Raw genomic sequence first — 24801 nt, 5'->3', positions numbered from 1 at the left:
TGATTACCTTGGAAAGCCTGAAAAGCTGAACATGACCACCTAACCATGGATTGAATCCAACATGATTTCCAGCTGAAGTGAAGCCCTGCTTGAAAGATATTCCATTTGTCTAAGAGTGTCAACAGTCCGATTTTGTCAACAAGAGACTTGGTGGACTGAGAGTAGTCTTCAGACCACAGGCCAATAGAAGTGTTTTCCTTTCACGCTTTTTAAAGTATCATATAATTTGTTTGTTTTGGATGAAAAAGAGAAATAGTTCTAATGCTAGCTTATATTTTATAAACAAGGGGCGAGACTGGTAGACAAAAATAACGTAAACAACAGTTTGTGATAAACTTACCATTTCAAATGCAAAGCCTACAGAAGCCTAGTGAAAGTGTATTTTAGTGAAGGAGAAACACTTAGCATTTTTGATAATTGAATCAAACCCTTTGTAGTAAGGATGTGACATGTGGAGTAACAGTGCTTTGTTACCAGTGTACTCCTCATACTCATAACAATTTACCAAATGGAGCGTGTCATTGGACAAAGCTATAGACGTTTTAACAAGTCTATTTTCCAATCATCTTACCTTCAAGGTGAAGCCACATTAATCGACCTTTTACTTTTGTGATTGAAGCAACACATATTTCTGCCAGGTTACTAAGGGAGACAGCCTCCAACTTCATATTTTTGGTGAAGCCTCGACTGAGCGAAGTCTGACAAAAGAACAGAAAACACTATTCAAGCACATTTTGCACTATTAGGAGCTGTTTTCTCTCCACTGCATAGAGACTAGATCAAGACAATTCCAGAGATGAAAGTCAGAGCAGTAACTTTGTAATTCCAGCTTGCCACTTGTTCCTCTAGTCCTCACCAATGCCTCATCTCACTATGGGCAGTGCCTGCATGCACCTCCCATTCACCAGGACCTCCAGCTATATGTTGGAAATGCAGGGTTCCAATTTCCTGCTGCCTAACATACCTGGGACAATTGACAGAAAATATGAAAAGGCAGCTCCGCACAGCCAGCATCTGACCAAGTGCATGGCTGAGCTTCAAAAACAAAATGGCACTACTGCCAGAAATCATGGAAGTTTCTGGCATTGATGAGTACCTCTGCCTCTTGCAAGTAAGGAGATGTAGGGGTACTGTGCATAGCTCATGAAGTATGTTTGGGAAGACAGCATAAGAAATCTCGCTTAGGCTCATGGACAGAAACCATCCATAAAATCTGCCAAAATTGACGCTTAGGATTGTAGCATGGAAGCAGACCACTCAGCCCATTGGGTCCACATTGACCCAAAGGAAATCCCAGGCAGACCCAGACCCCACACCCTTCATCCCTGTAACCCAGTATTCCCCATAGCTAAACCACCTAGCCTGCACTATGGGCAATTTAGCATGGCCACTTCAGCTAACTGGCACATATGTGGGAGGAAATCAGCGCACCCGCAGAAAACCAACACAGACACGGGAAGTATATGCAAAGTCCAGACAGACCGTCGCCCCACAGTGGAACTGAATGCACATCCCTGGTACTGTGAGGTAGAAATGTTAACCAATAAGCCACCATGCCACCCTACTTAGCAGAGTCCTGGTAAATTTCAGCCCACAGTCTTTTGCAGCCAAAAATTCTCATGCTATAACAAGGTTGTGTGCTATTATGAATGTTCTGAAACAGTGCAAAAGCAGTGTGATAATCATCACAGCCAAAATTCAATAGCTTTGTAGCAGAGCCTTATAATTAGGTGCTGTGTGAATTCTTAATGTAATCAGGTTTTGAAAAGATGCTCAAAATGTGATTAAATTAAGAATGCTCTTTAATCAGAGGATTGAGAAGGAAACCAAAATAATTCCGCAGAAAGATACATAAATGAAGAGTTTAATGATATTTAATTAAACAGTCAAAGATTTCATGAGGCCAGAAAACATTACATATAATCAATATTCAGCCCTTAAAGTGAGGCAACTTTTGATTATTTTTCCAAAGGTTAAACCTGTCCTAATAAAAGTCTGAGGGTATTAAAACTGTTCTGAAACATTCAAGATAAAGTTTCCATATAATTATACCAGTAATGGAATTCAAGTATCACATGAACTAGTTAGAACCAAGTTAATTTTATAACATATGATTATTCATTAGTTTGCTATCTTCCTTAATGCTAAAATTAAACAGATTTTGTCTATGTCAAGGCTGTCAGAAAGACCAATGCATAGAAAATCAGTTTAAATCACTTCTCCACAATTTCAAAATTTTCACTTCTAGCTTTCAACCCACTTGCACTAAAACCCAAGTGGCAAAATTGAAGGCTGTTAATCCAGCAAACATACTTAAGCTACTAGGCAATAAGTCTTATGAACAATTGCAGATTTTTACTACTAATTTGCCACCATTTCAGATATTATAAAAAGGATCAGGGCAGACCCGTTCAACAGGGCAGAGTTTGTTTCCTAAATCAAATGTTACAAAGACATTTATCATCCTGGTACAGTAAATGCATACTGTAAGTGCAGTTTTCTAAAAAACTTCTAATGGGGCACAAAATAAACCATTTGCTCTTCTTTAATGGTTTTGTCAGTGTTGTGCCTGAAGGTAAGCTACAAAAAAAATCTATGTCAGAGCAAAACTTTGAGAGTCTTAGCATATAATTGCATTAAATGACTTAGTAACATTTTGTTGCGTATCCAGTGGGAAACTGAACAGTGTGTTGCACTGTGTCCAAAAAGGCATGCAATTAATAAAATACATCTTTGTAGCAGTGCCTTTGAGCTGGTTAATGTATACTGAAAATATTTAAATAAACACAATAGATAAAATGTTAAAATTCTAACATCGAATATAAATGCTGCTTTAAACAAAAAATATGCACTTGAAATATAGTGTCAAGCTAATTAATTGCCAACAAATTAAAAGTAAACCTTTCTAAAGGCACTTATATATTCATGCCCAGCCAGAAGAATGATGCTGAACTGGAGTTTTGTGGCCTCAGAACACACACTACCACAGGTCAGCCCTGAATGTAGAGGAGTCAATTTTTGTTTTAAAAAAAAATAGAATTTCCTCCTGAAAATCAGCTTCATTGAGAGACTTGGCTTCCAATTGGGCAGGGAAGCCAATATGATGGGGAGATAAAAGAAGACACATCAGCAACATATTCAAGTATCCATTTAACCTTGTGAATTGAAAATCCTGGAAATACGTTCACTTAGCTGCACTATTCACCCCAAGTAGGATTTAATTTTTCTGGCCTGGCCGAGTTAACATTCAGAACAAATGTGTAAAGTACACGAGTATGCATTGTATGGAAATGAAACATACCAACAGAAAGACAGTGACCAAAATATTATAAAATATCATTTGGCTAGATAGTCCAGTTGTCACAACTTGTTACCAAAGGTACTCCCAAGAATATGTGATGATTCCCCCTTTGCTCAGTCCCTAAAGGTTGTCCAGTTTCCCATTCACTTTTCAGCACAGTATTTCATACTGTTTGATCTCAGCTGGGGCCTAATTTATCAACTGCTGAAATCTTCCAACAATATTGAATTATTACAAATCATTGGTTAATCCTGTGATCTTTCAATAGCTGATACCCTGCCTTCCCGACTGTCAAAACAGTTCCTGTGTCTCATCCATTCCTAAAGGATCAGTTTCTGGTTTCTATGCTTGTATTTTGTGTATCTCCTTTCTCAGACACTTGCAGTAAACAAATAAATTTGCTAATGTGTCCTCCACAATTGTCTATTGCAGGTCTAACTGTACCAATTAATAGGGATTAGGATTAGGATTTATGATTTACTGCAGGATTGATATTTTAGCAATTTTGTAAGTAGAACCCTAGATATTTGCTCACCTTGCAAGCTTGACAGCACATTGAAGCTTTGCAGTGGGACAATGGATATCTACTTCATTTTCTGGGCAACACACATCTTGCAAATGAGCCAAATGCTACCACTTTCAGACCTGAATGTTGCCCACATTCTCTCAAAATTATACTCAAATGGCAAAGTATCCCAAAAAAAACAGGTTAAGCAAGCGGTTTCACAGTGCCGCATACAATTGCTACTCAAGTGGTATTTTCCATTAAACAGGATACTACCATCAGCCCAACAAGATGTTCTGCCTGCCAGATATTTGACCAACATCATATATTAATTTTATTGCTGGTGTGATTTCTTGTTCCTCCAGCATTTAAATCAAATAGCATGTTCCAAAGTGTAGATCATACTTGACCAAATATTTTCTATTGTTAGATGTGATTCTATGACTGGGTAACACTTGCTGAACAATCCTTAGGGCAGTAGTAGCTACGTTAAATTGGTTGGCAGTGTAATCAGCTGAACTTACAATATGGTTCATTTATACTTGTCTGAGGTGAGATACATTCCTTTGCCAGGATATATCCTCTGCAAATAAAAGGAATATGTTCAAGTTTTGCACCTTTTTGTTTGAATTATTTAAGAGTTTGAGGAACCTATAATTCCCAGTTGTCTTTATGGCAAGGTCTCAACTGATTGGAGTCAATTTGCCAGCTAATGAGCCCCCTTTACTCTTGTCGTGTAAACTGCTATGGTTGTTTAAAATTTGATATTCCTGTAATTGTCTCAATTAGTGCAAGTTGAAAGCTTTCAATAGCATGTCTCAACTCATACTGTTACCTGCATGTTCCCTGTAGTTTAAATTCAAAAACTCAGAACAATTTTAGCACTAATTTGGCAAAAAGAAGCCTACAAGATTATATTTACATAATATCTACTTTAGTCAAAAATATTTGATGAGATTAATCTCAGTTACATAAATATTTCCATGACCATATGCTTGAAGCAATGAAATTTTCTCAAGTGAAAGGTTTGCTAAACATCATTAGATATGAAAGTGCAACTTACATTTCTGAAGCAGTACTGAGAAAGTGTCTCTGCCCCACACTGTTTAAGATAATCAGCCCAGTCAAAGTCTAAACCAGGATATCCTGCAATATTACAAGACAAAATATGAGCTAAAAAGACCCACCACATTTTTAGTTTCCTTTTCTTCACTGATTTCGTTCACTAATGTCAGAACAAACTTTACAGCACTCTTCCGATACCTTTCTATGCCCTTTATTAATAGTAGACTCTGGGTAGTCAGCAATATTAGGCAATTACCATTCAACCCAGATTACCACCGTGCCACCATATAGCAATGTTACTGGATTAGTAATTGAGGGCCCAGGCTAATGTTTACATCTCACCATGGCAGCAGGCCATAATTTAAATTCAATTCATAAATGCGGAATACTCCAGCCTCAGCAATGGCAACTATCAATTGTTGTGGGAACCTATTTCATTCATTAATGTTCTTTAGGAAAGGAAAAAACTGTCATTATCATCTGACCTGTCTTATTCTTGACTCCAGAATCATACCAAAAAGTGATTAACTCTTAACTACCGTTAGAATGGCATAGTAAAGGTAATAAAGGGCAAAAAATGTTCAGCTTGCTGGTGAAGTCCACATCCCAATATATAAAAAAAAGAGTAAGGAAGAAAGCGGTGACAGTGTGGAAGGATTGTCTTTTGGGTTCTTGTCAGTTTTTTGGTACCTGACTTATCAAGAAAAATGCATGCCAGTTTCCTCAGTGGCAGAAGCAAGGCTCATCTGAATGTGTAACTCCACAGCATGCTCAGGACCTCACTAGTTGATTTCCAACCGAAGCTTGCCGGATTGAGAAGCTTGACTGGGGATCAGGCAATGAGGGTTGCAGGATCATGTAGATCCCCTCCAAGGGCGAAGTAGTAATGGCCTTTGCTGGAGTGTGGATAGGGAGGATCCACATTGGAGAGCTGGGGTGGTGATTTTGAAATTGAAGACCTCATAGGGAAGGTTATTGGCAAAGTGGCTAGTGATTGTGACCGGATTCACTCAAGCAGACATCACCAGTTCCAAGGTCTGCCATTGTTTTGCCTGGATATAATTACCAGGTTCCATATGCTCAAGAAACATGTTCATCATGCTTCAAATTGGAAGAATTGAACTACAAGGCTCACACTCATACTAATTAAAGTGCCAACTCATCTGGTTGCACTTGCCCAGCTCCCCACCACAGCTAAAGCTGGAAGCAGGCAGGTTGGAAGCAGGAATGGGTTAGGAGTCTGATCTTTAAGACCTTAACTCACAATTGACTTAATCCTATGCTTTTATTTTAATTAAAAGTTCCGCCCTAAACTTCAGAATTATGTCAGCTATGGAGTTCAAGTTGGGTAAACGTGAAGTGATTCATTTTGGAAATTTTAATGCTAAAGACAGGATTCTTCGCAGTGTGGAGGAACAGTGGGATCTTGGGGTTGATGTACATAATCCCTCAAAAGTTGCCACCCAAGTTCATAGGGTTGTTATAAAGGCGTATGGTGTTTTGAGATGTTGACTGGAGAGTAGAAGGAAGAGAGGTGACTTGATGGAGGTGTACAAGGAAATGAGAGGCATAGATAGATAGCCAGAGACTTTTTCCCAGGGCAGAAATGGCTGTCACGAGGGTACATAATTATAAGGTGACTGGAGGAAAGTATAGTGGAGATATCAGAGGTAGGTTTTTTATGCAGAGAGTGATGAGTGTATGGAATGTACTGCCAGCAGTGGTAGTAGAGTCAGGGACATTTAAGCGACTGCTGGACAAGCACATGGACAGCAGTAAGTTGAGGGGTGGGGTGGCTTAGGTTGATCTTAGATTAAGATAAATGCTCAGCAGAATATCATGGGCCGAAGGGCCTGTACCATGCTGTACTGTTTCGTGTACTATAAAGCTAAGGTTGTGAAATTACCCATTTAGTTTCTGATTGCAACCAAGTGCAAGGTATTAAGCAAAAAATTCACAAGTCTGATATAAATTTTGGTCAGTTTGGAAGAACTCCACAGTGAGATCGGACAAATGAACCACGCAAAACCTTCATGCTTTCTGATAGACACCGAACAATCCTACATCAAAAATGGTTCTTCACTATTCAAAAATGAGTTTATGTTAATCCAAGTTTGTTTCCGATAAGTTGCACATTGCAGTTCAATGGTTCAGTAAATTATTGAACTTCATTTTAGTACTTAGTATCTCATTTTGGAAATCATATGCACACTTCATACAGGAAACCTGCAGTGTCATATGCAAAACAATTGTCTGACTGCACTCTCAGTGAGTAATTTCTTATTCTGAATTCCACATGCTGAGTGCCATTTCCCTACCATGAACGTAAATGATTGTAAAAGGATACATTTAAATTTCTAGTTGGTCCTTCCGAACAAGGCTGTTCATAGGATGACAAAGTTATATGTCTCTAAAGTTAAGGAAAATTTCAAACTAATAATTCTGGGTGGCCTGTTAGCAGGTAAGTGTCAGTGAAGGGAGTGTCATTTGTCTATCTTCTTTGAGTTAAGAATAATACATAATAAATGCTTTTCATGATTTCATAAATATGTTTCATAATTCTGAAACTCGTAGAAGAAAATGTTCCCAATTGTAAGATTTTAAATTTAGGTTAAAACGTGATATCAGCACATAACGTAAATTATTATAATACAACTGACTCAAGAAAATTATAAATTCATAAGTTATCAAACTTCCACAGATGTCTGTAGCCCAGCTTTCATTACTGTTGCTATGCGACAGCCAGGCATGCACAATGTTGAATCACTACAAAATTTAAACTGAAATGAAAATGATACTCAGAACCTTTTTTCAAAGTAAAAAAATTAATTCTTTGTCCAAAAAAACTGAATTTTGTTTCTTTATATTTCAAACAGATACAAACCCTTGGGTGGAGTGAGATGGACCCCATTTTTAAGGCACCACTGAACAGGAAGGATTCCTGGCGAATCAGCATGGCAAAGCACAGAGTTTTCACGAGCATCTGGCCTCAAATCATCAATTGTGATCATAAAATACTGGTCATTAAAAACCTGTAAGAATAAGAACATCAAATACATCTATTGTTTTATTTGACATTGTATTAATGTGCTCAAAATTGATAAAAGTTTTCAGAAATAATCACTTGCAATTTTCTTACACACTAACATACATTTAACGCAGCTTCAATGACCCATTAAAGTATAGAAAATTAATGCAGGTATCAATTATAATTAAAGGGAACTTTACTATTTATTTTATTTTTTAAATAAAAACGCCTCATTATATAAAAAAAGGCTGACTCCAGAAGTTAGATGTACCTCTTTTGCTAATGTTTTGCAGCAAATATAAAATATTTCCCAAAATGACTTTCGAACCTTTAAACATGAGTATATCTGAATAATAACTTGAGTAGTAACATATCAAATATTTTCATACTCAAATGCATTTTCACAGGATAGTTTAATCTGTCTGACTATGGAGTTTTTTTGTACTCACCTTAGTTACTGTGGCAGGACAGATAGAAAAGGGCTCCCTTGGATCTACTGCCTCTAACTTCATGCCAACTGTGAAGCAATGAGTCCTCAGATCAGGCTGGTCCTGCATTTAAAAGAGATTGAGAATGAAACCTGGATTTTCTATAGCACAAAAACAATTGTCTGACTGCAATCTCAGTGAGTAATTTCGGATTCTGAATTCCACATGCTGAATGACATTTCCCTACCATGAACGTAAATGGTTCTAAAAGGATGCATTTCACTTTCTAGTTGGTCCCTTCCGAACAAGGCTGCTCATAGGATTACAAAGTTGAATGTCTCTGAAGTTGAAGAAAATTTCAAACTAATTTCAAATTTCACACCTGGGTGGTCTGCTAACAGGTAACCACAGTACAGGGAGTACTGACTGACAATCGGTGTAAAACTTTGCTAGGTTAAACTCGTGCTGGAAGAGAAGCTTCCGTCTTGAATTCATCCTGTTGCCTGATTGGAGTAAATCTAGCAACGAGGGTTTGACCCAAACTGCTTTGTGCCCTTTACACTTCAGCTAACCTTGGAGGATAACTCAAGGGTTTGAAAAACAAGCTGAAATTCTGAATAATCTGAACATATTTCTGGACCCTGGGGCAGATCCTCACTTTAAAATTTGAGAAGACGCGTGCACTTTTTTTTTCCTCCTTCTGACATGTGTTTGAAGAAATAAAAAAATGTAGATAAAATTATTAAGGATTTACAAATAAACTCATCTTCCCATGACAAGTACAGGTTACACAGATCTTGAAATGAGACTCAAACATCTCTTTTCCTGTTGTTAAAATGCACAAGTAGAAAATGGAATTGTGTAGTCTGAACTAAACTCAGTAATAGCAGCACAAATTTGTTCCTATCCAAAATGTGATTTCACTAAATTGGCAAGTTGGTGCAGTAATCTACATGGTATGGAAAATAGACGATGGGAATGTGTCCCCCAGGATGAACAGTTCAGAGATAAAGCTGGGCACAGCTGTCCTCCAGATGAACAGATCACCTTTAAAAGGGGGATTACATGCAGAAAAACTGCTTTTGCCACTAGTAATGCTCTTGAAGGTCAAAATTTGTGAAAGCATATCACTCCATACCAACACTCAGCTTTGATTCAATAACGTTTCCTGCAGAAATCATTGTCAAAAGTACAGAAACAATTATTTGTACCACTTCTTTAGCTTCTCATTAACAATTCTTTGGAGAGAAGTTTTATTTAAAACAGATGAAAATTGTAGTTACTCTGCACTGATTCAAGTTCCTATTCAATATGACAATGCTATCAAAGTCAATCAAAAATTAAAATGCATCTTGAAGGAACTTGACAAGTTGAATGTGTTTTAATTTTAAATATATCATTTTAGTTTTTTTGAATGTTGCATATTTTGGAACAGGGTTCCAAATAGAGTTTTATTTTAATTCTAGGACTTAGGATTTCCAGAAGTAGAACCCTATACTTGACTAATAACAGAAGAATACGTATATAGGTTGGAAATCAACAAATTACGGTCAAGCATTGAGTTAGTTGAAACTCCTACTCCTGATATCACTAAAAGATGGAGATCTATCATTAGCTGTGCTGCTTGCATGGTACAGCAGGATTGCTGAATTCACTGCAAGGAACAGGCACTTAAAGGAGTTACTGTATAGGTTTATGGTAAAAAAAACCTTGCATTTCTGTATCGCTTGAAATGTCGTAAAATATTGGAGTTTCGCTGGATGTTCTCATTTTGAAACTGAGATCATGATGAGATATTAGGCCCACATATCAAAAGCTTTGTCAAAAAGATAGGCTTTAAATACAAAAACCTTCTCCAAAGAAGCTGCAATAGTTTTTTTTCATGAATGCAGTATTAGCTGGGACTGAATTTTACGATATTTTAGCAAAATGTTCTTTTCATTGAGTTTCATAGAGGATTTCTCTCCATAATACTTAGCAAATTTTCACGTCATCATCCCAAACTCACTTCATTAATTACTTGCCAAACCCCAAAGGCACCGCTCTCATCCAGTGCTAGCTGAATTTTACAACCACTGTAGATGAAAGAAATTACCATTGCCCAAATAGCCTGAAATAGATTTAGAAATCACACAATACCAGGTTATAGTCCAACAGGTTTAATTGGAAGCGCTAGCTTTCGGAGCACTGCTCCTTCATCAGGTGATGAAGGAGCAGCACTCCAAAAGCTAATGCTTCCAATTAAACCTGTTGGACTATACCCTGGTGTTGTGTGATTTTTAACTTTGTACACTACAGACCAACACTGGGCATCTCCATATCATGACTGAAATAGATTGACATCCTTGGTGCTGTTGCTATCTTGGAATCCCAGCCATATTCCCGGTCAAGTGTAGGCAGTCCAGAATTGTCCTTCATTAGCAGTATAGCGGCTTAGCAACCAGAAATCCAAACTGCTTATAGTATTTCGATAGCATGGTTCACAATAAATTCCATTCCCTTACCCAATTGCTGTTTAACCACCAGGTACCACAGCTCACTTGTCCTTAGCCACATTGCACCTTATCACCCTAAGTCACCCCAAAGTTCACTGTAGACCAGCACCTTATCATAGTTCTGTTGGGGACCATTATATACTGGTAAGACTTCAAGCAATGCAAAAATGATCATTTATTTGCAAACAATAAAAACAAACGAAAAGCAAACAGAAACTGCATTTTACCTTCAGAGTACAAACAAACTGCTTGCATGTTGAGCAACATAATTTTAGAGGAAATGAGTGGTCATTATGCTTAGCTTTCATCCAGTAGAATGTGATATCAATTAAGTCCTGTTTGGCTTGTAACACAACTCTGCTACTCTATCAAGCACAAGATGAAATTTCTCTGTTCTATGTCTTCAGCTCACCTCCTCCCAAGACTGCTCCCTCTCTCCTAGTTCTTCAGCACCCATCACATCATCTTGTTGCCTGTTCAAATACTGCAGAGCGCAGCATGCTGGGATATGGCATAACCTGGTTCAGTTTATATTGTCAGGGCTCACCGGACCAGTCCAAGCAGCAGAAGCACATCTTCCAGAGGTCAATAATTTGCTCTGCCATGGCCCTATTTTAAGAATGGGTTGCACTGGATTTGCGCTCCACCTCTCAGGGTATTGTACAATAGTGTCATCAGTCCAGGTCATAGTAGGTAGCCCATTCCCCTCAGGGACCAATAAAATGCAGCAAAAACACATGACTTAGGACGTTAATATTGGGAATTCTGAACAGTTTCAGCCAAAATTGAAGACCTGACAACTCTATTTTTTTTTGTTGTAAGACACTGAACATAGTAATGCTTCAAGTCTCTTTTAAAGGTACAAGAATTTTCAATCATAACCCTAACTGTCCAAGTTAAATACTGTACTACACAAATCAGGATTGCAAAGAACCTACAAATCACGAATTCATATAAAGAGCAAGGAACTTGAGTAAATTTTATTAGTTCCAGCTGCAAAGTGAGATTTAATATATCCTACTAACCTTAGCATTGGTGTAGCATTGTGAACCAACTATTGTGAATCAAAGTATCATTTTACAAATTTCTGTCCCTTACTGCGACAACTCAAAGTCAAACAAGTTCCAACTTTCAGTGCTTGTTTACACTGGAATTTCAATGAGATAGGTAATCTAAGACACTTTGGCATTCAACTAACTCGTATCCTAAACACTTGTTTCCAAGCAGATAATTGGTCTTAAACAAGTGCCCCAATGTGTAAGTAAATGCACATGTAGACAACCAAAGATGATGTTCATGCTTAGAAGAAATGTATTCCCCCTTACTAAGTTCACTGCGTAAATAGATGTGATACCTTGCCAATCCCAGTTACATCAAGAAATTTATACTAATCATTGGCATATTCCTTTCATTTATCTTTGCCTCACATCTGCTCTTGTATATGCATTAATTATTATTCAAATAGATGATGATAAGCATCATATTACAAAATTGCAAAATATAAAAGTAATGCAGCATGGAAACAAACCCTTTGGTCCAACTGGTCCGCCGACCTGATACCCTAAACTGATCTGTGTTTATCACATGGAGAATTGCTCACAATGATTGAGGTTAATATAAATTACACACTAATTGAGGTAGTATTATGCTTGGATTTTATAACTACCATAAAGTTCAAATTCAATGCCTTTTCATTTTGCATGAAAACCGTAAATAAGTGGCCTTAATTATTAGTTCTGTTCTTTTCCCATATCTTTTCAAATCACAAAAGACTTGAAGATAGCAGACAACAGGTAACAGTAGTTTGAACTGAAATATGTGGAGGATTATTTGTAATAGCAAAGGGTCATACAGCTTTGAAACAATATTGGGAGACTGGTGGCTTTGGGCCACAAGAAATCTATGGGCTTTGTTAACACAATATGAGGTAAAAGCAATGACTGCAGATGCTGGAAACCAGATTCTGGCTTAGAGTGGTGCTGGAAAAGCAGAGCAGTTCAGGCAGCATCCAAGGAGCAGGAAACTATCTTACATTAACCAATACACCGCATCTCCTCTTTAAGGATGCAACAGGGGTAGAGTTTAAGTGTGCCAGCACTGACAGCATCACAGTATATGACCATATGGGCAAGTACCATTGTCTGAGATATAGCTTCGGCAATATCAACACTGATGGCTGGGTAAATATCACAAAGAAGTTGCAAATCTTGAAAGGAAGGTCTTTGGAATATTGATTAGGGTCGTAGGTTGTTTCAGGAATGGGAGAAATCAGGGTCTAGTGGCATTTCAGTGCAGAGGTGTAGCATTGGGTCAGAGATTGAAAAGGAAGCCCATATAATTACAAACTGTAAGACCAGTACTGGCATCTATCAGAATTGGGATGGATTGATCTTCAAATATTTAAGGCAAATACTGGAATAGAAGGTCCAGGAAATGCTGGTTCTAGAAGATTCGGGAACAGTATGAAAGAGAAAGTTTCCAAGACTGATCATAACAGATAGTTGGAAACAAGTGCTTAGTGACTGGGAACCTTGAGAAAGAGGAATAACAAGAACTGAAGAGTTAAATAGTTAAGTTCCAGAAAATTCTACAATGGGGGTTTCAAATATCAAGCAGCATTCAAGAAATCACGGGTGGAGCCAATGTCGAGTCAAATTTGCAATGAGGAACAGCTAGGAGCTGGATTCAGTGTGGAGTGGGTCTAAGGTTTGACAAAATTCAGGAGAGGAGTGGTTCGGGGTCAGGCAATGTAGAGCCAAAAGAGAATGTAAGCTGACCAGGCAAACCACTTTGTGGCTATTAAGCATTAGTACACCACACTGCCAGGGTATATACCACATTCTTGGCTTGAAGAGAGATATATGCGTGAAAGTCACTAACCATAAACTTACTCTAAAATTAATACAGCTGGAATTAATTGAAATATTTTGAACTGAATAACAAGGGCAACATAAATACACATTTAACTGAAAACATATCAACATTCAATTAGATTACGTTCTTTGCAAACTTTCAGAAATAAACCCTCCGGGGAACTGAAGACAAAATGCATTTCTCACAATTATACGATTATATAAACAAGCTGCTTTATCTGACTGATGTGTGGGCTTAGATTTGCAGTGGACGTAATGTAGAAAATGTGATTTAAAAAGTATTATAGGAAGGTGCAGGTCCTGTCTCAAAACTTCAGTATGTTTATTTATGCAATTGATTTTAATTGTACTGTAGACCCAAATATACTAAACAAATATATGGTTCTCTTTATTCAAAATGATTTGTAATTCCACTGTATTTGTTGCTCTTAACTGTATTTAATTTCATAATTCACCTCATTATCTAGTGTCAGATACTGTTTGCTGATATTACTACTCCTCTAATTTGACAGCATGAAAATTAAGTGCACACTATAATTTGAATACAATGTACTTATACAACATTTCTCTATTCACTAAATATTGAAATAGTAGCACAGCTAACTTAATATGGATACACTGAGTGTTTGCACGCTTAGATGAAAATCAACATTCTAGACAATACTACTGTTATTGATAAATTTACTTATAATCCCCCTTTCACTAAAGCAAGAAGCAACACATCATCTCTGGCAAACTCTTAAATGCTAGTGTATCAGCCACAAGATGAATTTGAACATTAACATGATCTGCAGTGTAAACCTATTCCCATTGAAAGTTGGCTAAAACAACAAATTTCTGTAGGTAAATTCAGCTGACCCAAGCTTTATAAATTAAAAAAGGTCAAGTATCTGCAGCACTGATGTATTTCCAGAACTAAGACCTTTTATTACAAAACATTATATACAATTAACTTGGGCAATATAATTAACCAAGTCACAGTCTTTCTTTGTTGTGTTTGCTCAGTCCTTTGGAATGGTTACATTTTTCTAAATAGGACAACCTGTTACATTTATGTTACCTTCAATTTGGCCAAGAATAAAATCTGCACGTTACCAAAATTTAAATAAAATAGCTAAATTGTAAGTAACACACTAGAAATTACATAATATTTATGAAAAGCACGAGCATTGAATTATATATTTCAGGCTTTTAAACTAATTTTAATGAGGTCGTCAAATACAAGCTCTGGATTTGATCGACTCTTGGGACCTTCGGTAGCGATGAATTTATTTCAGCTCTTTAAACTTTTATTGTCGTGGAAAATAAATGCTATCAGACCTCAAATAGAACAATGAAAAATCATTTGGAGTTACCTGGCTCAGTGGCAGCCCACTCCTCTCCGAGTCCCATTCCAGGACCTTAACTCGAAAGTCCAGGTTGACACTCCAGTACAGTGGTGAGGGAGTGCAGGACTGGCAGAGATGCTGCCTGTCAAATGAGTTGTGAAACATAGACACTATCTTACCCTGATATGAATTAGGAACTTCCCACAGTACCCTGGCCAATATGTTACTCTCGAACAACATCACAGCCAAAAATTATGATCATTATCACATTGCTGTCTGCAAAAACTTGCTATGCACATATAGGCTAATCTTTTTCTACACACCAGTGACTACACTACAGAAGTATTGCATTAGCTATAAAGTCGTTTGGAACATTAGGTGATATTGAAAAGGTGCCATACAAATGTAAACCTTTCTTTTAACCAGCTATCAGGAAATCCCATTATTAATTTATACTGGAATCTAGGGATTGGTTAGTTCAGTTGGCTGGATGGCTAGTTTGCAATGCAGAGTAATGCCTATAGTGGGAGTTCAATTTCCACACTGGCTGGGATGACCTAAAGGACACACTGTCTCTATCTCTGCTTTCACCTGAGGTGTGGTGACCCATTATCAACCATCCCACTCTGTTAACAGCGCTATGCTCAGTGCTACACAGCAACTTTACTTTTGTTTTATTGGCATTTTTCAAGTATAGGATTTTAAATTCAGCCTTGTCACTTCTACAAGCAACATCTTTGAAATCACTAACAAATTCACTTGCAACTACAGATTTGGAGGTTAGAATTTCGATGTTGCAATTAATATAAATATAACCAGAAATGCATAAGACAAACTCTACAGATTCCTATAGAACTCTAGCACTTGTACAAAAGAACCAAGCTGTTTCAATACAGTTATGACATTAACATCTATCTAACATGATTACTTAGTGGGTCTTGACCACAAAGGATAAACATCACTTGACCACAAAGGATAAACATCAAATTATCACTGTCTGTCTCCTCTCTATCAGCAGTAAAATGATGAAAGGAATTTTCAGTATTGTCAAACCAGAGTTCCAGGCCTCTTCACTGCTTGGACCTACACAGAATCATAGAATCCCTAAATTGTGGAAGCAGGCCATTCGGCCCATCAAGTCCACAGCATCCCACCCCTCTACCCTAGCAATGTAACCAAGAATTTCCCATGGCTAATCCACCTAGCTTTGGACTGTGGGAGGAAACCAGAGCATCCGGAGGAAACCCATGCAGACATGGGGAGAATGTGCAAACTCCACACAGACAGACAGTCACCAGAGGGTGGAATCGAACATGGGTCCCTGGCACTATGAGGCAGCAGAGCTGACTATTGAGGTGCTGTGGATACAAGCACACGGAGAGATGAGAATGACATCCTCAATACTAATGCAGCATTCAACCAGATATGGCAGAAAGGAGTTCTAAAACAGATAAAATTTTGAAATATTTAGTGCCTTAAGTCATTGCTGACACAAAGGATGATATCTCTCGCAGTCAGATGCAAAATTATTGCAGTACCAAAATACTACTGGATGAGACCCAAAGAAACCCACACCCAGTCAAATTCAGCTACCACAATGAATTGAAGTATCACAATATTTGATTAGCATTAAGGTCTCAATACAAATCACTCAAGCAGATCTGGGAGATTTCATGCTCTATCATAGCATCCTCTGTTTACTTCATCATGAGTGTTGCTCTCAACAGTATGTCATACATCTGTTTCCTTTGCTCTTATGTCACGTCCAGATGTTGTTTCTGTAAGTTGAGTAACATTCTGTCAAGATGCTTTAGAACATATAGTAGTGGCTCAAGGAAAACACTTTGAAGTGGCTTCTGATCAACTTGGCTATCACTTGGTCTCTTCCAAGTAAGTATCATGAAAATGTTCATATTCAAAGACAATGGCACGGCACCCTTTTTTGATCTGAGCGTAACACCATTCTATTTGATTTAATATTTCCATACTGTAGGGAATGTAATCAGAGATACAACAGATTATTTGTGTTGCTTTAGAGTACTCCAAGTTCTGGCTCGCTGGTGTCACACCACAGGGAGACTTCATCACTTACAACATAGCGTTTGAGCCCAGCATTGCCAGTACTAATTGCTCCATTTTAGTGAATCCTGATTCTTATCCACCGCCCCAATATCATCGCAAGTCCTTGGCTGTCAATTGACAATAAATGGTTCACAAACATATTAGGCAAGAGTTTTGACAAGTAGTTAACAAATCCAACTCTCTTGCACTGCCTTTACATCTATTTCCTTCAGCTCTCACTTTCTCCCCCATCGTAATTCAGACAGAGATCTTTCACTGTCAGTAAAATGGATGGAATTTAGGCACATTTTACTGCAATTTCTAGTTTACTTTTAGGTTCAGACAAGTTCCATCTTGAATTTATGTTAGAATTTGATTAGGGTCAGCAATGGTTTGTTCCAGTGTCTTGGCAGCCATTAACTCACAGATTATCTAGTATATACAGATTCTACTGTGGGGAGATTACTATAACATGCCGTCTCCATTAATACTCCTCTGGAGTCATGGAAATGCCAAAAAGCAGGCACAAACATCAGTACTTCTGTAAGGGAAAGTAGAATGCAGTTAGAAAGTTCCTGCATCTATTCAGCTTCACTTGCCAGTCACTATCCTTCCCTAAATGGAAAATGAAAATGCATGCCTTTGCAAGTTGTGGCAAAAGTATAGCTTTGGGAAAGTCAGCTTGCCTAAGAGCTTCACTTAGATTATTTGGATTAATACATACTCCCAGCTTTCCAGGTTGTTTCACTTTGACAATACTGTTCATCTGTTCTATAGAGTCTTCATTTTCTTCTATACTCTGTACTTTTCCAACTCTTCCACCTTGCCCTTCAGTCTGACCATGAGGGCAGGAGGTACTGAATTGGTCTTGCATGTTCTCCTATTTTGAGGTATATCAGAAACCTGCATAAACATTCATGGAATCTACATTTTCTTTTGCAGGCAAAGGTGTTGTGTGCTACAACACATTGTAAAGTTCTTTTAACACATTGAGGGCTATCAGTCCAAGGTTTAGATTTGCTCCAGCTGAGATGAACAGCTTTTGTATGCCTTCAATGATCTGAAACTCCAGATCTTTGTTCTTGTTGCTGCATTATGCTCTTGGAGTAATTTATTCTCTTAGCAAGAGTATGATTACATCATACAGCCTCAGTCTTACTTCCAAGCATTTCATTTTTGGATTACCATGCTGAGCCACTTCACACTGGTCTGTGAAAGTCATGATGTTCCATGACACATCTGTGCCTGACACAATGTTGACTTGATGTTCTCTTACTGTAGTCGTCAGTCCAGTAGTTACAAACCATTTAGCACCTATCAACCTGACTGCACAAGCTGTTGTGTGGTCTAGTGATTCATCAGAATATTCAGTTAATATATCTCCAGTGGCCACTTTATTGTGGCTATTACTCCAGTGACTTTCTTGTTGTGGTCCCTTCTAGATATACAATTATGCAAAATTATTTGGCTGCTTGCAATGCTTTTCCCAGGCTGAAAAGACTTTTTTTTTCCTTTGGGCAATGAAGGATGGTCAGTAAAAAGTCACATTTGTACAACCAGTGCCTGTATCATTTATTTTACACAAGTTCCATGTTTGACAGTTGCCCTACGAGTTTCGAAAGAACCACGGCTGACTCCTGTACAAATATCAAAAAAGTTACCTAGACCAGACAATGCTAGGAAGCTGCTAAGTACTCCACATGTGCCTCAATTCCTACTATCACATTTTTTGTCAACCATTGGACTCAAATAAGGAATAAGACCATTAATGAAAAGCCTACTATTGCCCTGAATAGGTGTAACCATTACATTAAAGCAGTGCAATATCATCTTTATTTGGAAGTGTCGGTGTTGGACTGGGGTGGACAAAGTTAAAAATCACAACACCAGATTATAGTCCAACAGGTTTATTAGGAAGCACTAGCTTTCGAAGCATTGCTCCTTCATCAGGTGGTTGTGAAGCAGGATCATAAGACACAGAATTTATAGCACAAGATTACAGTGTCATGCAGCTGAAATGATAAACCTAAATTAAGTCTTTCAGCTTTTAGAATGGGTTTGCAGGTTTTAGTTCTTCAATATGCAAATCCCAGGACTTCTTTTAAGTCACATTCTCAACATAACTTCAGGTTTTCTAACAAAAGGTTCCATCTCAGCTCAGACAATGCATTAAAGATATGAGGTTAAAATTTGTCTCTGTCCCAATCTTGATCCAGACTGTTTCTATTTCTAACACTGGGTTTATAGAATATTGCATGGATTGAGTGTAGGTTATGCATTTTTCAGCAAAATAGAACATATTTGCAAATATAATTCCGCAGATACAAATTCACCCCATACACTTATATGTATGTGCATGCAGAAGAGACAAAGTGAGGGTGTGCATGTCAGTGTGTGTCTCTGTGGGGCAGAATGGGGTGGGAGGCGATGTGAGAGACTGTGTGCTGCACGTGTGTAAACTTGGTAAAGTATGTGACAGTGAGAGATGGGGTATAAACCTGTGAGAGGGTACATGTTTGTATGCATGAGACAGGGTCTGTGTGAGTATGTAAGAATGTGCGTGTGCACGTGAGACAGAGTAGTGTAGTGCAGTGGGTCACCTGTACTCCAGGTCCCAGTTGAGGCCATCCCCATGGGTACCAAACTTGGCTATCATCCTCTGCTCGGCCACTTTGTGTTGTTGCCTGTCCCAATGTCCATCTTGGAAGATGATCATCCAGAGGTCTAATGCAGAATATCCTTGAAGTGTTCCCCGACTGGGAGGGAATGCCCCTGTCTGATGGTTGTTGAACTGTGTCCATTCATCCATTGCCATAGCCTCTGCTTGGTCTCGCCAATGTACCACGTCTTAGGGCAACCTTGCCTGCAGAGTATGGGATAGACAGCATTGGCCGAGTCACATGAATACCTGTCAGGTACAAAGTGGCTGGTGTCCCCATGTGTAATGGTGGTATCCGTGATGACACTCTGACAGGTCTTGCAGTGGTTGCCGTGACAGGGGCGTACGGTGTTGTGATCAATGTTGTCCTGAAGGCTGGGCAGTTTGCTGTGAACAATTATCTGTTTAAGGTTTGGTGGCCAATTAAAAGGTGAGAAGTGGAGGCGTAGGACCTTTATGTCACACTACAGGTGATCCCACTGCACTATACACTCATTCTCACACACATACACATGCACACACACTCTTACATACTCACACATTGATGTCGACCCTCTCCCATACACACACATACACCCCCCACATTCTAACCCACGCCTGCATCCTCTCACAGGCTTACACATCATCACATTCACACACATGCTTTACCAAGCTCTCACACACGCAAACATACTCTCTCACATGCACACACTCATTCTGTCTCTCCTCCATGCACACAAGTACGTTTTTGGGGTGAAGTTGTATCTGTAGCTTATATTATTATATTTGCAGATAAGTTTTATTTTGCTCAAAAAATGCATTACCTACAGTCAACCCATATGATATTCTATAAATCCCATTTTAGAAATAGAACCAGTCTGACTCAAGATTGGGACAGAGACAAACTTTAACCTTACACCTTTAATGCATTGTCTGAGCTGAGATGGCACCTTTTGTTAGAAAACCTGAATTTATCTTGAGAATGTGATTTAAAAGTTGTGGGATTTGCATATTGAAGAACCAAAATGAACAAACCCATTCTAAAAGATGAAAGACTTAAACTAGGTTTATTTTTTCAGCTGCATGACACTGTACTCTTGTGCTATAAATCTGTACCTTATAACCCTGCTTCACAACTACCTGATGAAGGAGCAGCGCTTCAAAAGGTGGTGCCTCCAAATAAACCTGTTGGACTATAACCTGGTGTTGTGCGACTTTCAACACAATCTTTGAGAGGGTTGTTTACTTGATCAGGAATTCTGTCAGTAGACTATCTATCCATCCTATTCTACTACACCAGTATAATGTGGTTTCAGTATTTAAATTCCCAGTTCACCAGGTTACTTTAATAGCGCTGCCATTACACACTCCAACTCTAAAGAAAGAAACAGCACAAATCTAGATTCATTTGGATTTTCATCTTTGAGATGAATGATAAACAAGCATTGTGTGATTAACAGATCACTGAGCCAAAGCTATCAATCAAGCAAGGTTTTCCCTGGATGCAGCTGTTTCCACAGACTAATGCATACCTAGACAGCCCAGCCAAGAATTCAAAATGAGGCACAATGTTTATTTGCAAAATTTAAAGGAGGTGTCTAGTGTTTGAATTTCCTATTGATAGTTTAAAGATTCTATCTGGTTAACACTTTCATGAGATTTCCATATAAGCAGTAGAGAGAATAGAATGTTCTAAATGAATGACTTTAAAACATATTTTTCACTTAGCCATTTGTTACTATCAGGTTCTATACAGTTTATTGCAGGACAAAGGGTACATAAATGCTATTGCTTGGCACAGCTAAACAAAAGATCCCCTCATGCAGACAATGGTTCATGACACCTCTTAGGTGCTAGGAAAGAGGAGTCCAACAAACATTGGTCCAATTCAATGAATGATTGCAAGGCACTATAACACGTATATGTCTGCTAGGTCAGGGGTGGCTGTTCACAACCTTAACAAACCTGCACTCTTATCAAACACTTAAAAATTGTACACGCTTGGAATCCAGAAGCAGATTCCATGTACATTTTCTCATCTCCACAGAAACTCTGATCCAATGAAAATCCAGTCTATGGCTCCATTCCTCCATTGTTGCTGGATCAGCGTCACAGGATTCCCATATTATCACAAAGCGCCATCATCATGGTGATAGCAGTGATTTAAGAAGACATCCACCAACACACATTCAAAGTTGTTCAGAGAATCACTAACTTTCAATGCTGTCCACAATCCAAGAACAAAACACTCAGTGGAATACTGGGAAATGTATTTACTCTTTCAGGCAATAATAAATATCAAACTGATTGATTTTACCAATGATTATCCCAATATATTGTTTCCACAAACTATGACATTAATTTCATTCAACTTCTTGCACATTTACTGAATAAAGGTAAACAACAAATTAATGTTGATGTAGAGATACATGAAAATATCAAATTTTCAGTCAAGTTTTGAAATACTGTTTAAACAAATCAAATGCACTGTTGTGCCAATAAACACCATTAGAAAAAAAAAGGACTGACAAAGTTATTTCTATTAAGATTTGGGTGTTTTTGGTTCATTTTAAACTAAATAATTCAAAAACTTTGTTCTAAGTCAACTATATCAGATATAACATTCAAAAATATTGTACATGACAAGTGGTGGAGTGAAGACCCTCATATTGACAGACCATTCAACACTTAAATGCAAACTTTATAAATAGTCTCAATCTTGGATGTTCGGGTCTGTTTTCTAACCTGAAAATGTGTTGCAGGAAAAGCGCAGCAGGTCAGGCAGCATCCAAGGAGCAGGAGAATCGACGTTTCGGGCATCAGCCCTTCTTCAGCCCGAAACATCGATTCTCCTGTTCCTTGAATGCTGCCTGACCTGCTGCGCTTTTCCAGCAACACATTTTCAGCTCTGATCTCCAGCATCTGCAGTCCTCACTTTCTCCTGTTTTCTAACCTGCCCTTCAAGTCTAAACAAATAGTTATGAAAGTATTATACCATATCTACATATAGTACAGTCCACGTGGTTAACAGATTTTTAAGACTTCTTAGAAAATCTGAGTGGCAGTGAAAAGACACAGAGAAAAATCAATATTGTCCATTCAGCATCTTAGGTATCTACTTTTTGAGGTTACAATCAATACAGAAAAAGTGTAGGAAAGAGACAACAAGGCTTGATTGATTGATTGTATTGCAGAAATGACATGATTTGATGAGTTCTATTTGTCTCATTCAAACCACTGATTTACAATCGTTGTAGGTACATTAATTATTTGTTTGCCTTCTAAATTATAATTAAAATATTTTTCTAAATCCTTTGTTCTGAGTGAAACCTTTTACAAACTGTTGACATACAGAAGAGTTACACGAGACATAGACTAGTCTAATTCCAGAAATATTAAGCACATAATCATGTGTTTTAAAAGCTTGTTGGAGTCTAACAATTTGCTTATATCAAAAGACAACACATTAAATTCTTATCAGGGGAGTGTGGGAAGATGGAGATACAAATTTTAACAGTGTGACATTATATTTAATTTTAAACTCCGTTTCCTGTTTGATAGCTAGCTAGCTGCTGGATGGTGAGGCCACAGGTAAATGGCTGCAGCACAGGACCTCTGATTGTGATTTTGCAGTGGCAGAGGAAGAGGTCGGTCAATCACCAAAAGATTCACCTGATGGCCTTCAGGCAAGTAGTCTTGCTCCTCTTAGCCCTTAAATAAAACACAAACTCGCTGAGTCATATTGTGTCTACCTCCCTGTCGTTACCAAAACTCTGGGTATCTATATGGGTGGTATAATTTCAAATCACTGCCAAAGATCATAGACAAAACCTCCCTTAATTATAAATTATTGATCTGCTTTTCAAGATCAGGCCATTCAGAAACTGCAGTTATAGTCATTATTAAAACAGGCACAGCCATCCAAGTAGCGAGCTAAGGTCAGATGTCACAAATCTAATGATCGCCCCTCCCCCACTTCTCCATCACCTCACTCGTTGGGGGTTAAAATTACTCCCACTTTACTAATGATTTATTCAATTGATACTTTATATACTTGTAAGATTTGTGTAATCTTATGTAAAGAATCAATTGAAGAAATTCAATTGAAGAAATTCCTTCAGCAAACCTTGTTGCTTTATACAATCATTTAGAAATAAATAAGGAAAAATATACAGTAAATGACAAATGGTTGATGTATAGGAGGATCTTGGGATTCAAATCCATTGCTCCCTGAAAATGGTGTTGCAAGTAGATAGGGTGGTAAAGATGGCATATGGTATGCTTGTCTTTATTGGTTGGGGGAAGTGAGGACTGCAGATGCTGAAGATCAGAGTCAAGTGTGGTGCTGGAAAAGCACAGCAGGTCAGGCAGCATCCGAGGAGCAGGAGAATCGGATTCGGGGATAAGCCCTTCATCAGGAATGCGGCTTGTAGGCCAGGGGACAGAGATAAATGGGACAGGGCGGGGTTGGAGGGAGGTGGCTGAGAATGCAATAGGTAGATGAAGTTATGGGAGAACGTGATAGGTCAGAGAGGAGGGTGGAGCGGATAGATGGGAAAGGTGATGGACAGGTTAGGAGGGTGGTGCAGAGTTGGAGGCTTGGGAGTGGGGAAAATGAGGAAACTGTTGAAATCCACATTGATGCTGTGTGATTGCAGGGTCCCAGGGCAGAATGTGAAGCGCTTTTCCTACAGGCATTGGGTGGTAAGGTTTTGGTGATAGAGGCAGCTCAGGACCTCCATGTCTTGTGGGCTGGGGGGGAGGGGGGAGGGGAAGCTGAGAGAAAATGGGAGGGGGGTGGGGTTGGGGGTAAGGTAGCTGAGAATGCGATAGGTAGGTGAAGGTGAGGGAGAAGGTGATAGGCCGGAGAGGAGATTAAGGTTGGGGGATTGTATCCAAGAAGCGGGATGTCATGTTGCAGCTTTAAAAGACTTTGGTTAGGCCACACTTAGGTATTGCATTGAATTCTGGTCGACACATTACAGGAAGTATGTGGATGCTTTAGAGAGGGGGTAGAAGAGGTTTATCAAGATACTGTCTGGATTAGAGGGTATAAGCTATAAGGAAAGGCTAGAAAAA

At 38.5% G+C, this 24801-nt stretch overlaps 1 protein-coding gene across 2 annotated transcripts in view; it reads right to left on the bottom strand.

Moving 5' to 3' along the window:
* The window catches only part of sfmbt2 (Scm like with four mbt domains 2), a 219492-nt gene that overhangs the window by 64554 nt on the left and 130137 nt on the right, over window positions 1–24801 (bottom strand). For both annotated transcript variants that reach the window (XM_072563003.1, XM_072563004.1), the window contains 4 exons: window positions 8349–8450; window positions 7756–7903; window positions 4870–4952; window positions 572–698 (listed from right to left, as the gene is read on the bottom strand). In XM_072563003.1, the coding sequence (XP_072419104.1) occupies window positions 572–698; window positions 4870–4952; window positions 7756–7903; window positions 8349–8450 (460 nt within the window). The remainder of the gene's footprint in view (window positions 1–571; window positions 699–4869; window positions 4953–7755; window positions 7904–8348; window positions 8451–24801) is intronic.

Source organism: Chiloscyllium punctatum, chromosome 44, assembly GCF_047496795.1.
Source record: "Chiloscyllium punctatum isolate Juve2018m chromosome 44, sChiPun1.3, whole genome shotgun sequence".
NCBI lineage: Eukaryota > Metazoa > Chordata > Chondrichthyes > Orectolobiformes > Hemiscylliidae > Chiloscyllium > Chiloscyllium punctatum.
The sequence above is the reverse complement of the archived record's forward strand: the minus strand, read 5'-3'. Positions and strand labels throughout refer to the sequence as shown.